The 15,949-nt window shown below is 54.4% G+C and overlaps 1 protein-coding gene across 1 annotated transcript; it reads right to left on the bottom strand.

Moving 5' to 3' along the window:
• Positions 1–900: 900 nt before the first annotated feature.
• ISX (intestine specific homeobox) lies at positions 901–15,722 on the bottom strand. Its single transcript, XM_028531592.2, has 4 exons — positions 15,494–15,722; positions 4,112–4,263; positions 2,267–2,383; positions 901–1,135 (listed from the first exon to the last, which is right to left on the bottom strand). Exons 1-4 carry the CDS (start codon positions 15,720–15,722, stop codon positions 926–928), a joined length of 708 nt encoding a protein of 235 aa, XP_028387393.1. The 3' UTR covers positions 901–925.
• Between the last annotated feature and the right edge of the window lie 227 nt (positions 15,723–15,949).

Here is a 15,949-nt window from a genome sequence, read left to right as displayed (position 1 = left end):
AGGCCCGGACAGGGCAAGTGGTTTGCCCAAGGTCTCATTGCAAGGAAATAGCAGTCAAATGAAACCCTAGGCTTTTCAGAACAGAGTGAAACTAGGCTTCCGACTAGGCCCCTTGCACAAGTCCTGGGAAATAAACTCTGCAAAGAGCTTTCTGTCTTACTCTTCACTGGAGCCAGAAATGACACCCCCGCGCCCCCCTTGAATTCAACAGAATAACCAAAGACACGAAGTGCTGCTTAAAATAAAAACAACTTCCTGTATTTCGCTCTCTCGTTGAGACAGTCACATCAAAGACGTACAGAATGTTACACATGGACCCCCTGCAAGGTCATGGGCGAATGTCGTGCCTGCCGGGGAAGGTCAGCGCTCTCCCTTCGACCAGCCTGGACTGAGCTCACAGGGGCAGCGCCTCGCTTGTTCCTGTCCATATCCGGTTCCATTGGCGGAGCACTCCGCAGGCGCCAAATAAATGTGTCGTGAGTGAAAGAGCAAACAACCTCTCCTTGGCCTCCTCCATGCCTCTGTTCTCGCCGTGGTTCACCTCGCCCACGGAGGGGCCGGAAGGCCCTCGGAGGTCATCTTGTCCGTCCAACAGCTTCATGTTACACGTGAGGTCCAGATGGGGTGAGTGACCGGCTGGGGGCCACACAGCACGTGAGAGGAAGCGCAGGTGAGAGAGAATGACCTGCTCGCTCCAGACCTCACCCTGAGTTCTGAAAAACTTTCCGTTGTTGAGCTGGAAGGGCCACCCTGCTGGGGAGTCTGCCGCAGCCTTCCAAGGGGCATGCTCGGGGAGGCTTCCTGGGGGGTGGGCCACCTTTGGGTCAGGAGACTGACTCCCCCAGAGGTCTGGGCAGCTTCTCGCCATGCGTCTTCACTCGGAGAGGAGGGCGGCTCCATTGCAGACAGGGTGTCCGTCTGGTCCCTATGTTGAAGTGGCACAGACGCTGCCCCACTTCGGGTGCGGAGGGGGAGGGAAGCAGAGGACCGGGACGCAGGTCTGCTGGATGAGGCGGCCCGGGAGAGGTGGCGTCCAGGCAGGGAACCAGGCAGGGGCTGGCTGACCTCGAGCTGGTGGATAGCACCCCGCGGGAGGAGCCAGCCTGGGCAGTGCAGGGGGCGGCAGCAGGGGACCCTGTCACAGGGAGAGGTCAGGAGAGCAGTAAGTCTTCCGCTTTAGGCTGGGTTGGCCCGCAGCTTCCCAACCTTCCCCCCTTGGCTTGGGCAGTGTGGGGTGGGGGTGGGGGGTCCGACCTGGAGAGAATCGCATGCACTGGGGGCCAGAGAGGCTGGTCCTCACCCCACCATTCATAGCATTTGCCTGATGTGGAAAAGTCACTTTGCTTCTCAGAGCCCAGTTTCTGCATTTAGCAAAAAAAAAAAAAAAAAAAAGAAAAAAGAAAAAGAAAAGGGGGGTGGGGGAGGGGGATAAATAAAAAAAATCCTGCCTTGCAGCATCACTGTGGGTCTACACAGACCTTTGGCTCAGGACTGTCCGTTGTATGTAGTGCCGTCTCCCAGAGTTCAGCACCTGGTACACACACCACCCATGTGCTGACTCCCTGGACAGCTGATACTAGGGAGCACTTCCTCAGTGCCGAGCACTCTTCATCTCTCAGGCGTTTCATTCCCATCAAAACTGTTACTGTCGAGCCCTGGCTGGCATAGCTCAGTGGATTGAGCTCGGGCTTCGAACCAAAGTGTCTCAGGTTCGATTCCCAGTCAGGGCACATGCCTGGGTTACAGGCCATGGCCCCCAGCAACCGCACATTGATGTTTTTCTCTCTCTCTTTCTCCCTCCCTTCCCTCTCTAAGAAAGATATAAATAAAATCTTTAAAAAAACCAGTGACTTTAAAAAAACAACACAAAAACTGTTCCTGTCCTCTGAGGGGCACAGTGATTCTTCCAGGTCACCCTGTTGCTAAAGGGTAGAGCTGGGATTTGAACCCTGGGCAGTCTGACTCCAGGGCTCAAGCTCCGAGTACCACCCTTTACTCCGTGACCCCATTCTGTAAACTGTGTCGTTTTACACAAGTAATACAAGGAGGAGGGACAAGAACCGTGATTGTCACTCAGTGGATAAGGACGTGGAGAGAGAGAGAGGCAATGATTTGTCCGAGGGGCCACAGACTTCCAGAACCTCCTTGCCCACGCTTTTGCTAAAGAAAAAAAAATTCCCCTGAGGTGACTCCTCCCCTGTGGATCTGGAAGGGATGTTCCCAGAGAGCGGGTCCCCCAGGTCCCCTCAGTGCCTCAGCCACTCACGGCCACATCCAGATTTGTGGCGGGGGCCAAGCTGGCCTCACTCAGCTGCTGTGGAGCCCGAGGGCCGCCCGTCCTCTCCTGCTTCCGCCACTTGGCTCGCTGATTCTGGAACCAGATCTGATAAGGGAGAGAGAGGGTGGAGATAAGCAAAAGGGTTTTTCTCCATCTAGTACCTCCCCCAGCACGCACAAGAACACCTCCCAAGGGGCTTTGCAGTTTAGAGAGCTCATGGCGTACAGGATTTCTTTGGCTCTGGAGGTCAGCCTTCAGAGCAGGTCGGGGGATCACAGCACTCAGTGCCTGCAGGCTGGGGCTCATTCGGGAGGGAAGCGGCTGGGCGCCAGATAATTGGGAGTGGCGGGGTCTGTGGTACTCAGAGCATAACGGGCCAGCCTCTCCGCTTCAGCCAACAGCCTCCACGCACGTGCAGTGTGAGCTCTGCCTTGCAGGCTCATCCATTTTCTGAGACAGACAGCTTGATTTTTATGTGACAGCTCTGAGGCTTAAAATACTGTGCAGATCAAATACAACCCACCGGTGGGCTGTTTCCTGCTGCCGGGCCACCTGTTTGCAACCCCTGGGGGCCCCTTGGCATCTCCGGGGACATCAGCAGTTGCCTGCATTCACGAGTATCCTGATTGTCCCGGACACGTGACTGTTTTACTTGGTCATTCTGCTGAGATGCCGCTGAATTCTGAGCCCCTTGGCTGGCGCTACCAACTTAGCTGGTGAGAGATTCCAAACGGAAAGGAAAAGGGGAGAAGTCTGAGGTGGGCCTGGTCCTCGGCCAGAAGAAAAGCCGGTTGGCATAAAATAAAGAGTAGAATGTTGACCTGGGCCCTTGCTCAGATTTTGAATTTGAGTGAATGCTTCATATTTGTTTATGTTTTTTAAAATGGGTGACTCAGAAAACTGTGTTAGAGGCATGCCAACCATGCAACAATTGGATTTGGGTTTGCTAGAATTGGACTTGCAAAACTGGAGATGTGCCAAGAGGCAGGACATGCCCCTGCTGAGTGACAAGAGGGTCCTGTGTCTCCAAGCATGGATAAAGCCACAGGCACTCTGGGTGAAGAAATTAGAGAGTGCAGGTTAGGCAGTCGGGGCTTGAACCAGGTCTCAGACCACGGTTCCGCTCCTCTGTGCTGCCTTCAAAGCCATAGCCTTGTGGTCCAGATCAGGGGGAAGCCCGTCAGCTCCCTCTGGCCCTCTGCCTATTTCTGTAAGGCCTGTGAGCTCAGGACGGTTTTCCCCATTGGAAATGGCTGCACAAAACCCCAAAGAAGAAGAATGTTTTGTGACGCAGGCTGATTATATAAAATTCACATGTTAGTGTTCGTCGATAAAGTTTTATTGGAACACCGCCATGCTCACTTGTTTATATATTGTCTGTGGCTGCTCTTATGCTACAAACAATATACGGTTGGATGCCTGTGACAGTGACCATATGGCCCCCCAAACCTAACATAATAACCACCTGGCCCTCCACAGAAAAGTTTTGTTGACCCTGGTCTGGAGTGCCAAGAGGTGTTTTGGGAAGGGGGCTGCGCGGTGGACGATGCCCTGGAACTGCAGACAACTGGAGAGGAGGGGCATGGGAGCGCCCATCGAGTGCCATCACCAACGCCAGCTCACTCCACGTTCCCCCGCCAAGGAGAGAGATCATCCTATAACGGTGGGGACCTTGTTTCCAGGGATGGAACAGTTAGCACATATGACTGTATTCGTGGGACAAAGCCAACGGAAAGATTTGGACAGGGCAGCCCCGGAGGCTCCAGGATCCACAGTGTCCTTTTTGGCCCCAGGGGCAAAGAGGTGGGGGCATTGAGGTGGGGCTGGTTGTACCTGCACCCGGGCTTCTGGGAGGTTGATCCTGGCTGCCAGCTGGGTGCGGACGTGGATGTCTGGGTAGTGGGTGAAGTGGAAGGTCTTCTCCAGCTCACAGAGCTGCTCTGTGGTAAAGGTGGTCCGGACCCTCCGCTTGCTCTTCCTCTCTCCTGGATGGAAGAGGGAGGGATCCATTTGCATCGGTAACCTTGGTGTTGGCGTTGTGTTGCCTTGTTTCACTCTTTCAACCTCTGTGGCCACTGCCAAGTGTTGGCCCCTGGTTCCTAGAACGTCAGAGATTTGCAGTAATTTTTTCCCTAAAATCCCTGCCCCTAGACTGACCCTCTTCCATCCATCATAGACTGTGAGACCAAGATAACCTTCCAGAAACTCCTCTGATTGTCTTTTTCCGCAGCTCGGATGCCTTCAACGTCTCCCCGTTGTCTACAACAGGGGATGGCAAACTAGAGCCTGCGGGCCAAACCCGGCCCACTGTCTACTTTTGCGAATAAAGTTTTATTGGAACATGGTCCCACCCATTGGTTTATGTAGTATCTGTGGCTGCTTTTATGCTATAAGGGCAGAGATGAGTAGTTGCAACAGAGACTACATGGCCCACAATGCCTAAAATAATCACTACCTGGTTCTTTACGGAAACAGTTTGCCAACCTTGGCCAACAAAGTAAAGACTGATCTCCACAGCAGTGAGCCCCTCACAGCCTGCTTCCCACCACCTGTCCAGCCTCACGTCCACTCAGAGCCGACTCCATCATTTGTGGGGCCTAGCGCAGAACGAAAATGTGGACTTTGTATTCAAAAGGCAGGAAGAAAGCTTTTTCCCTTTCTTTCTCAGTCTTCTCTTGACTTGTAAGGTGTTTTTAAATTTGATATTTAAGCCTAGGCTTCCTGGGGCACAGGGATACCGACAGAGTGAGTATGGACCCTCACAGAGGCCACCCTCCTCCCACCAGTGCCCACAATTCCAGGGAAGGGGGGACTGAGCATGAACTGAGGCTCTAGGCACCTACTTCATGGTCTCCTTGGACTTCACTTACAAAACATAAACTTAAACATAACATTACTAAGAATTTCAAGATGGTAACTGTAGCATCAAACCCCACTACACCCCTTCTGAGTGTGGGACCTGGGCAGCCACACTGGTCACACACATGCCCTTGACGCCAGGCCTGTGCACGTGTATTGGGGAGATCAGGTACGTGATTTAGACATGTTCAATCTGAGGTGCCTATTGAGTATCCATAGAAAGCTATCCGATAGGTACGCAGCACGTATATTTAGAGTTCAAGTCTGGGAACTCTCAGCACACATTTGGCCTCTGCAGTCGTGGCAGTGGGTGAGATTATTAGGCAGGAAGTGAGGGTGAAGAAGAGAGGAGGGCCTAAGAGTAAGCCTGAGCCCCTCCACCACCTGGACGTCCAGCAGCCAACGAGGGAGCCAAGAGAAGCCAACGAGGGGACCAGGGAAGGGTACTCCCTGCGGCAGGAGGAAGGTGAGGAAGAGGCTGTGACACAGACACCCAGTGAAGAAACTGCTTCAAGGTAGAAGGCTTGGCTGTGTCCCTGCTGTGAATAGATTAATGACAGTGAGGGCAGAAGAGAGGTCACTGGACCTCACCAAACTGCGGACCTTCATGGTGGCAGGTCCCACAGAGTAGAGACGGGGAGGGCTCAGTGGGCCGCATGTAGGTGAGAGAAGGGAGGTGAAGCCGAGGAGGCGGCAGTGGTAGGCAATGCTCAGAGGTTTGCTGGGAACGTGGAAGAGGAAGGGCAGCTGGAGAGAGAATGTGTGGCCCAGGAGGCGTGAGAACACGGGCAGAGAGTGGAACCAGTGGCACTGTTCCCTCTCAGACCCCTCCCCCACATACAGCATCACGAGGCAGCAAGGTGGGTTGCCCTGCCCTGGTGAATGCCTAAGGCTCCGCCCCTTGCTATGGAACAGGCGAGTTGAGACAAAAAAAAAAAAAACCAAAAATCAAAAAACACCAAAAACATGGCCTAAATGAAAGAAGAGTTCAAAGCTCCAGAAAAAACACAACTAAGCAATGAAGAGATAGCCAACCTATCAGATGCAGAGTTCAAAACATTGGTTATCAGGATGCTCCAGGGACTCGCTGGGTACTTCAACAGCATCAAAAAGACTCAGGCAACAATGAAGGTCACATTTGTGATATAAAGAAAAATCTATAGGGAACCAACAGTGACAAGAAGGAAAATAAGACTCAAATCAATGGTTTGGAGCAGAAGGAAGAAAGAAACATTCAACCAGAACAGAAGGAAGAAACAAGAATTCAAAAAAATGAGGAGAGGCTTAGGAACCTCTAGGAAATCTTTAAATGTTCCAACATCTGAATCATAGGGATACCAGAAGGACAAAAGGAAGAGAAACAAATTGAAAATTTATTTGAACAAATAATGAAGAACTTCCCCAATCTGGCAAAGGAAATAGACTTCCAGGAAGTCCAGGAAGCTCAGAGAGTCCCAAAGAAGTTGGGCCCAAGGAGGAACACACCAAGGCACATCATTATTACATTAGCCAAGATTAAAGATAAGGAGAGAATCTCAAAAGCAGCAAGAGAAAAGGAGACAGTTACCTAATAAGGAGTGCCCATAAGACTATCAGCTGATTTCTCAAAGGAAACCTTGCAGCCAAGAAGGGGCTGGGAAGAAGTATTCCAAGTCATGAAAGGCAAGGACCTACATCCAAGATTACTCTATCCAGCAAAGCTTTCATTTAGAATGGGAGGACAGATAAAGTGCTTCCCAGATAAGGTCAAGTTAAAGGAGTTCATCATCACCCAGCCCTTATTAATAAGAAATGTTAAAGGGACTTACCTAAGAAAAAGGAGATAAAAATATGAACACTAAAATGACAACAAACTCACAGCTATTAACAACTGAACCTAAAACCAAAACCAAAACCAAAACAAACTAAGCAAACAACTAGAACAGGAACAGAAACACAGAAATGGAGATCACATGGAGGGTCATCAGTGGGGCAGTGAGAGGGGGAGAGAGGGGGAAAAGGTACAGAGAATAAGTAGCATAGATGGTAGGTAGAAAATAGACAGGGGGAGGTCAAGAATAGTATAGGAAATGTAGAAGCTAAAGAACTTATATGTACGACCCATGGACATGAACTAAAGGGGGGGGATGTGGGTGGGAGGGGGTGTGCAGGGCAGAGGGGAATAAAGGGGGGGAATGGGATAACTGTAATAGCATAATGAATAAAATATATTTAAAAAAGTTGTTTCCCTACCTGGCAAATAATAGACTTTATAACATCATGCAAACTCCCCACTAAACTTTCTCCCTGTGTTGCAATCTCCTCTAATTGCCACGTAGCTCCAGCAAAGAGAGTATCATCTGTCATAGAGCCAGCCCTGGCGGCACTGGGGAAACTGGAAGAACGGGGCAGGTGAGAGGAGGGGTGGACTGGCACACGCCCATCTCTCTGCCCGTGCCTGGGGAGCAGAAGGATGTCCAGAAGGCAGGACCGTGCCCAGGAGTTCGGGGTGGTGCCTTCGAGCAGAGGGGAGCTGCCCATCGGGCACAGGCCAGGCTGGGATGGGGATGGGCAGCGTCTGGGGGCTGGGTTCCGGAGGCATGAAGGTCCACACTTACATCTTCCCACCACTTTCAGGAGGAGGCTGCTCTGGGAAAGGGGTGAGAGAGCCGGCAAGGCTGACACTGGGTTCCAGCCCACAGTGGTGTGAGAGAGAGAAAGCAGGTGGGAGAAGGCAGAGCAGCGTACCCGGAGTGTGGGGCAGAGGAGAATGTGGAACACAGAGCTCAGCCCATGGAATTTTGGACCTCGTTGCACAAGGAGCTGGAAAGACGAGCTCATGGATGGAGCGCCCCACGCAGGGGATAAGGTTTTTAATCCTCAGGAAGGGCTGGGATCTCCTGGGCCCCAGTCTCAGAGGGTGATGGGGGTGCTGGGTCCCATTTTCTGAGCTCTGGAAGGAGCACTGGGCTGGAGGGGAGAAACTCGTTGAGTTCCCCTCCAGGCCCAGCACCGCCAGACCAGGCAGAGAGGCCCAGAAGCTGGTGGCCACAGAGCAGCGCACCCACAGGGCTGGCCAAGGGGACCCAGGAGGGCCTGTGGGCCGGCAGGGAGACGGTGAGGAAGGTGATGGGAAACTGGCCCCCTTTGAAGTTGCTTCTCTCCCAATTATGCATTGTGCAAGCCATGAGTTACACTCCAGTGGGTCTTCACAGAGAACGAGTCAGCAGAACTTAATTAAACCCGAGCCGTTTAGCACATCGATCATAAGAAATACACAATTTACACAGGTGATTAGGCCACCTAATTATAAACCGATGTTTCTCCGTGCTCGGTTCCCTCTCCTGATTGCTCCTTCTCTGGGGTCCGCTGATGGGCCCTGGCTGCTCAGCCGCAGGCCCTGGATGCTGTGCCACTGGGCAAAGTCTCTGGAGGTGGTCCTTGTCCTGGTCTTCCTAAGGCAGTGGGACCAGCATGGAGAAGATCCAAGGCACCCTGGGGAGCCCTCCTGCAGGCCGGGGGATGCCTCTGGGACAGGGCGGGTGGGGTGCAGGGCAGGCATCTCCCCGGGCAGACCTGCACTGGCCTCTTCTCTCTCCATGACTCCAAGCCAGTCATGGACTTCCTACAGTTCCCTGGTGCCCATAGCAACAACCATGACCTTCCCTGGGAGGCCTTCCCTGGCCTTCCTGAGAATAGGCCATTGAAGACCTGTGTCACTTACCACCATTGTCATTGTGCTTTCAACGGTGGTTACTGGATGGCCACTTGTCTCCCTGCTAGACGGGGGCAGGGCTGTGTTTGTGTTCTGTTCTCTACATCATGCCCGCTCCCAGCTAATACCTGTGGCGGCTTCGGGATCAGACCCTTGGAATTCTTATCTCCATTAATGTGGGCCATCTCGGTGACTCCCACAACAAATGGAGTGCATGGAAGGGCTGCGATGAGGGCTCTTCGCCTGGGCCATTGGAGGATGCAGCTTCCACCTGGCTTCTCCCTCTTGGGTTGCTCGTGCCGAGAGACGCCATTGCCATTTTGGGAGGATATTCAAGACACGTGGAGAATGCCCCACGGGGAGAGAAGCTGAGGCCACTTCCAACAGCTGGCATCACCACGCAGCAGCCGTGGGTGCGAGCCACCGTGGGGGCAGATTCTGTACTCCAGCCCAGCCTTCAGGTGCCTGCAAACAACACCCTCACGGCAATCTCACAGGGACCCTGGACCAGAACCACCCAGTTAAGTCGTTCTCAGATTCCTGGTCCACAGAACCTGAGGGAGATGATACATGTTTACAGTTCTCTGAAACCACTATGTTTTGGGACAGTTCTTTTTTTGGTGGGGAGGGGTGTGTGGCAATGCCTGCCACTCAGTGGCCATTCAGTAGCTCTTGTTGCATGCCTCAATGGAGAACATGATGGATACATAGAATTTAAATTGTAGCCAATGAATGCTAAAGCCTCTGCTGTCCACTCCTGGCGCTGACACTCTGGGGTCCAGTTATTACGGTAATCTCGTCTACACCCTGCTTGCGTCTCTGAGACCCTTTTGTGCTTGGAACAACTTTCTACTGCCAGGATATGTATTTCTTAGCTAAAAAGCCCAGATTATTCTGTGAACATAGATAGTTAGCTAATTATTAAGAAAGGGAGCAAAGGGAATTAGACATTGAGTCTAATAAACTGGGTGGCCTCATAAACACGTTTGCTTCACCAGGAAGCCTCAACTTCACACCCCAGGGGATCACAGCAGTGCTCTGCCAAGGGGATTAACCCTCCTGTCTTCCCCCCTCCAGTACTGGCTGTTGGTGGACACAGGGGGCGGTGCTTGGCCAAAGAGGCCTGTCAGTCTAGCGTGGGGACAGAAGGAATTTGTTGGGAGGTGGACCTATCAATGCCCACACAAGCTTGGGAAATTGTTTTAGAGAATCACCCGGCCCATTCCAAACCCAAGCTAATATAACCCCAGGGGAACAAAGAAACACTCTCTCTCCTACTCCTTTCGATGCACTCGCCTGGTGCGTTAACTTATTCTCTCTCTCCCAGGAGCATGTGGCCATGCGGTCCAGCAGCTACCAGGCATATGACAGACTGTGTGGGCTCCAAAGGACGAAACTGTAATATGAAGCAGAAACTCCGGACACTGGCCTTTGCTTTGGCTTTGCTGCGGACACGGTTGGACTTTTTCCACGTAGGGACACAGGCAGATGGGACATTGGCAATCCAGGGGCCGAGTTCCACCTGGACAGAACTCGCCACATCACAGAGCCTCATGCTTGGGTCCTTGGCATGCTTTCCTTGTGAGCCCATACAAGAGACTGATTTTCATCTACGACAATTCCAAAGAGTGTCCTTGCTCCATATGTCAAAGGATTTAAGCTTCGTTTTCTCACAGTGGTCACTGGCTTCACCACACACCCTCCGCTCACTCACTGTCTGCTTTCCTGTGTCTTGTTGCATTATTTCACTGCTGGTGGTCCTCGCACAGCACAGGCTGCTTGTGCTTAAATCCTGTCCTTTGGGTCCGCTTTTTGGAAGATCCAGAACAAACACAATGTGTGTTTATTTTTGTTTTTTGTTTTGCAAGCAGGAGTCAAGTCTTATACTGCCTTGCACTCCCATAGGGCCTAAGAAGGAGTTGGGTTCTCCATTTCAGAACCAGCCTCCAGGTGCCCCCGGCCCTGTAGGGTTGTCCCCGTGGCCACATTGGGTTGTAACTTTGGTGGCAGGGACTAGGAAAGGGTGTTTGAAGGAGAGAAACCAGACCACACTTCTCCTGGGGGAAGTACAAGCTTTTAGCTCTGCGTGCTTTAGCCCTGCTCCAGTCTGCCCCCGTGGGAGCCCGAGATCTCTCTGTCTCAGGGCCAGAACCATTCATGACGAGCCACGAGACACACCACAGGTCTCAGACACAGCCTTAGTCCCAGCGCCTGGAGAACAGCAGAGCCCCTGCCTTTGGTCCAAGGTGGTGCAGGGGAGCCGGAGGAGCCTGAGGGGAAGGAGGGAGAGGAGGAGGAAGAGGAGAGGAGAAAAGAAAGGGGAGGGGAACAGGGAAGAGAAGGGAGAAAGAGGAAAAGGAGGGGGAGGAAGAAGTGAGGGAAAGCGTAGTGGTTTGACTGGTGTTTCCCCCCAAAACCTATGCCCAAGTCCTAACCTCTGGTACCTGTGCATGTGACCTTGTTTGGACACCTTATCTTTATAGATTTAATTAAAGATTGTGAGATGAGATCTCTCTGATCTCGGGTAAACCTTGAGTCCAATGACTGGTGCCATCGGGCGAGAATGGGGAGGGAGGTTTGACCGAGACCCGGAGGCGAAGGCCAGGTGAGATGGGGGCAGAGAGTGGAGCGCTGTGCCCGCAGGCCACACCTGGCCCGGGACTGCGGGCAGATTTTCCCTCAGGGCCTCTGGGAGGAACCACCCTTTAGTACCTTGGTTCTGGACTTCTGGACTCTAGAACTGTAAGAGAATGAATTTCTGTTGCTTAAAGCCAGGAAGAGGAAGAGAGAATGAAGAGGAAAAGGAGAGAGAAAATGTGTGTGTGTGTGCGTGTGCATGTGCGTGTGTGTGTGGAGGGGGGCTGGGCAGAGGTTTCTCAAGGCCAAAGGTTTGAAAGCATTTAGGGAGCGGGAAGGAGTGGGAGTGAGAGAGAAGCTCTGTGTGTGCCTCGGGGGTGGAGAGGGAGGGGCGGGGGGGGGGGGGGCTGTGATGGGACCTGGACCTGGGGACTGGCGGGGCCAGCCTGTGAAGGACTCTGAGTGCCACACCAGTGGGCTGGGGGTTGATCAACTACACCCTGAGGCAGATCCAGCCCTCTGTTTGTTATTATAAATAAAGTTTTATTGGAACATAAACATACGCATTCACTTACACAGCGTCTCCTGTTCAGCCGTGGCAGCAGAGCTGAGTAATTGCAGCAGGGACCACCTAGCCATTAAAGCTTAAGCTGACTCGGTGGCCCTTTGTAGAAAACCTTTGCTGACCACTGCTCTAGGGCAGTCCTCAGATCCCCAGAATTCCACCGTGTTGGTCACCTCCACCAGACAAGGTGGGCAGAAGTCAGCATGGCTCCCAGGTGGTGGCCCCAGGACCTCACTGCCACTGAACCCACCCAACTCCAGATGGCGGTCACTATGCCTTGTCCCGTTCATTCACCTTTGCCTTCCCAGCCCCCAGCCTGGTCCAGAGTGACCGTTCACTGAGTGACCAAAGGGCTCCTGGGCAGACGAGGGAGCCTGTCTGGGTCCCCCACAGGCCACAGGACCACACTGGCTTACCCACTGCGCTGGTCTCCTCCTCCCCCCTCCCCCGCAGGGGTCATAGTTCCCTGGCAGAGGGGCTTCAGGGGCATAGGTGCAGACTTGTCCTGTCCCTCCCTGCGGTCTGAGACTCTGGTATAAGGTGGCTGCCTCCTGACTCAGCCTGCCTTGCCTTTGGGAGGGGTCCCCCAGCTTTGGGGTGCTTGCCTCTCTCAGAAGGAGGGAGCCATCAGCTGGGTTGAGCGTCCTATTCAGCTGGGAGGCCCTCTTGGAATTTTCCATGGGCTCGAGGCCTGGGAGGGTCCAAGCCTTAGATTATGAGGGTCCCTGGAGAGTGGCAAGATGTGGCAGTGGGGGGGAGGTGGACCTCCTGGAAAACTGGCCCGGCCCGGCCCCTGGAGGCCCAGGCTCTACAGCTCAGAGCAAGCCATGCTGCCTCCCTGGGCCTCAGCCTCCCGCAAGAGTGGTCCTTGGGCCACTTTCATCCTTGGACCCCTTTCGGGAGAGCTGGTTAGACTTCGGATTCCTGGGCCCCGCTCTGGACCTAGAGCCAGAGTCTTGGGTGCCAGGCCTGGGATGCTGCATTTTCATGAACTCCCTGGCGATTGGGATGTGGAGGCGATGTTTGCTGGCCAGCCTCCCCGAGCTGCGCCACGGAGCCCTGTGAGTGGTAGGGGAAGCCCAAGAGGAGTTTACTCCTCTGTTGATATTCTTGGGGTGACAGAGGGCACAGAGCACATCATTTCGGGTCCTGTGTGCCCTGAGGGAAACAGGCGGGGTGGGGGATCCTGGGAGGGCAGGGAGAGGCCCACCCTTCCCAGTCACCCTGTCCTTGCCTGCCTGGAGGGACGACCCCCCCTACCCTGCGGGAAGGAAGTCTCTGCCGTGGACAATCACCAGGAGTGAAACCGCCAAGGCTTTTCAGCACCCGGTTCGTGGTGGACTTGGTCGTGGTGTGCCACAGCTGGGGGCGGGACCTCAGGAATGTTCCAGATGGGCAGATGGAGGCCCACCCAGAGAGGGGAGGCTCTCCTGGGGCCCTCCTGCGATTTGGTGCCTGTGTGGGGCTTCCAGACCAGACTTCTGGGATCCCAGCCCTCCTCGCCCGGCCTCTCGCAGCCTCCAGCTCACCGACAGTTTCTGCCAGTCCCCTCGGTGGTTTCTGGCAGGTTGGCCTCCCATCTGAATGAATCATTGTTTGTTCTGCACCCTCCCACACAGACTCTTTTGTTTATGCAAATAAGTAAACTTATTTAAAAATGAAACCTCATGGTGACCCACAATCAGCAGCTGGTATCATGGGTCCTGAACAGAAGCTTCATGTAGAAATAACAAGAACTATTAACGTAAACCACCTTTGTCTGCATGCCCCTCAGTCATCTCGAGAACCACCAGCCGCACCTGCGCTGGGCTTCTGGAAACACGGAACTCCAGCAGCGTGGGAGGGAGGGGGATGGGTGGGTTTAGACCACGTTCGGGGACAATCGAGAGTGGATGGTCTCAGGCCCCGGGGTCCAATTTTAGGGCTAACGACTCCTGCAGTTTTTGTGGGTGGCCCGACTTCTCTGGGTTTCCCCTCTGCCAGGTGGGGGCTCACAAAGGTGACGGCTTGAAGGAAGCACGGCCGAGAGAGGGCCGTGAGCCAGGGGCACTGGCTGGTGTTGCCACTGCTGTTTTGGCGACCATTTACCGGGGGTCTGCTCTGGGTGTGGCAGGGTAGCTGGCATGGAACATGCCAGCATCTTTAGGGGAGGCTCAGAAAAAGTGGCCACCCGCCTGTTTGCCCTCAGCCATTGTCAGGCTAGGAGAAGGGGAGGCCCTCAGGATGGGAGATTGGACCTTTCCTCTCTCTCTCTCTCTCTCTCTCTCTCTCTCTCTCTCTCTCTGTCTCAGAGAAGACAGTCATGGATTTTATGTAGCTGTAGCAAAAGAGACCGAGGTTAGACTCCCAGAAGAACTGTTTCTGTGTGCGCTCATTCAGTTCACTGGAAGATACCAATGAGCTTCTGAAAATGACGCTGGGAACCCTTTCCCACTAATAAGCTCAGCTACAGGGAAACCGGCTCCCCCCCTTCCCCCCACCAGGGAGCAGTGGCCTTCCAGGGTCTTCCCCTGCAGCTGAGTACGGCCCCCTCTTGGGGGACTTGGTGGGGGGTGGAGTGGGGCTGTGTGTGTGGTAAGAGGCGACCTCATGGTGTCACAGCTCCCCCTGAGCTCCCTTCCTAGCCTTCCCTTGGATTAAAGGGCCGGAAATAGGGAGAGAGCTGGGACCCTCCTGGGAGAGCTCCAGGCTCACCCATGGTCAGACTCCAGTGGACGCTTGGGACGTCACCTTGGTTTCCCCTTCCTTCACGCAGCCGAGGGTAGAGCTGAGGCCTGAGTGGGGAAGGGACGTCCCTGAGGTCACCCAGGCCCGGGGGAAACTGAGACAGACGGCAGGAATTCCTGACTCTGAGGGGGGTGTTCGTGTCCCCCGGCCAGGCCCTCCCTCAGGCCAGCTGTCAGGGCGGGGTCTCAGACCTGGTCATTGTTACTTGGGATGAGCCCCAGTTCTGGGGGTGCGGGGGGTGATCAGGGTGGGCAGGTGCAGGCAAAGCTCCAGCCACTAGAAGCTGGGCAGGCTGGACTCGGCTTTCGAGGGAGGAGAGCGTGCTGGACTGAGCAGTGTTTAGGGGTGGCCAGAGCCAGGTCCTGATCGAGGGGCTTCTGTTCACTAGCTGGGCAACTTGGGGGACACCACCCACCCCTGCTCATTTGTAGACGGGTTTCCACCTCTGTCAGGCTATGCTCATTGCGCCCTTCCACGGAAGTTAAACAGGAGGCACGCACAGCCCACCGAACCGTGCCTACCAACCGTATCGTAAATGCCGAATAAATAAGTGGTAACAAGCATTCTCAGCGGGGGCCTGGCTACGGGACCAAGTTCCCATCTCTGCATTCAGCAAATGACTGAGCCTCGGCTTCTCGTCTGAACAGCCACCGTTCTGGGCTGGATAGAGAGGGACTAAGGTCCCAGCCTAGTGCCCTCTCTTCTGTCGATATGGAGCAGCCTTTTTCCTGCCTGAGCCCAGCCGGGTCTCAGAGACCCAGGAATGGATAAGAAATGATCAGCAGGCACTTACCGTGGGGCTGGTCCTGGCAGGGCTTCTCCGGCCTGGAGTCTGCAACTGCTGCCTTCCCAGTGCCGGGTCCACTTGCCCCTTCCTGTAGGACCCTGCCGCTCCTCTCGGCAGGCCTCTTTAAGATCTCCTCGATGGAGAAGGACAGGCCCAGTTTCTTTGGGGCCTCGCAGCACCCCGAGTTCTGCCTCTCCGTAGCCCTGCAGAGAGCAGGGGCCACCTTGTGCTCCATGGGCAGCCGCCAATAGGGCCGAGGGGGCTTTCTGTGAGCCCTGGGGGATGCTGGCGGAGGGCGGCTACTTCCTCCCCCGAAACTCCCGAGGTCAAGAGGGCAAGCAGAGGCGGAGAAAGGGGAGCCTCAAGTCAGATTAGCCAGGAACGGTCCGTCGCCCCGGGGACTTCCATGGGCCACTGGAAACCGGCCCTGGGATCCAGGAGGCAGGTTACCTGGGAAGAGCT

This window comes from Phyllostomus discolor, chromosome 2 (assembly GCF_004126475.2).
Source record: "Phyllostomus discolor isolate MPI-MPIP mPhyDis1 chromosome 2, mPhyDis1.pri.v3, whole genome shotgun sequence".
NCBI classification, from domain to species: Eukaryota; Metazoa; Chordata; class Mammalia; order Chiroptera; family Phyllostomidae; genus Phyllostomus; species Phyllostomus discolor.
Note: the sequence above shows the minus strand (reverse complement) of the source record. Positions and strands in the feature narration are given on the sequence as shown.

Bases quoted from the DNA above. Each gene is read 5' to 3' on its own strand.
- ISX (XM_028531592.2), bottom strand. From the start codon at position 15,722: ATGGAGCACAAGGTGGCCCCTGCTCTCTGCAGGGCTACGGAGAGGCAG. The intron at 4,264-15,493 runs GTAAGTGCCTGC...TCTTCCATCCAG, and splicing joins CTGCCAGGACCAGCCCCACG to GAGAGAGGAAGAGCAAGCGG. The intron at 1,136-2,266 runs GTGAGTGGCTGA...TCCCTGTGACAG, and splicing joins CCACAAATCTGGATGTGGCC to GGTCCCCTGCTGCCGCCCCC.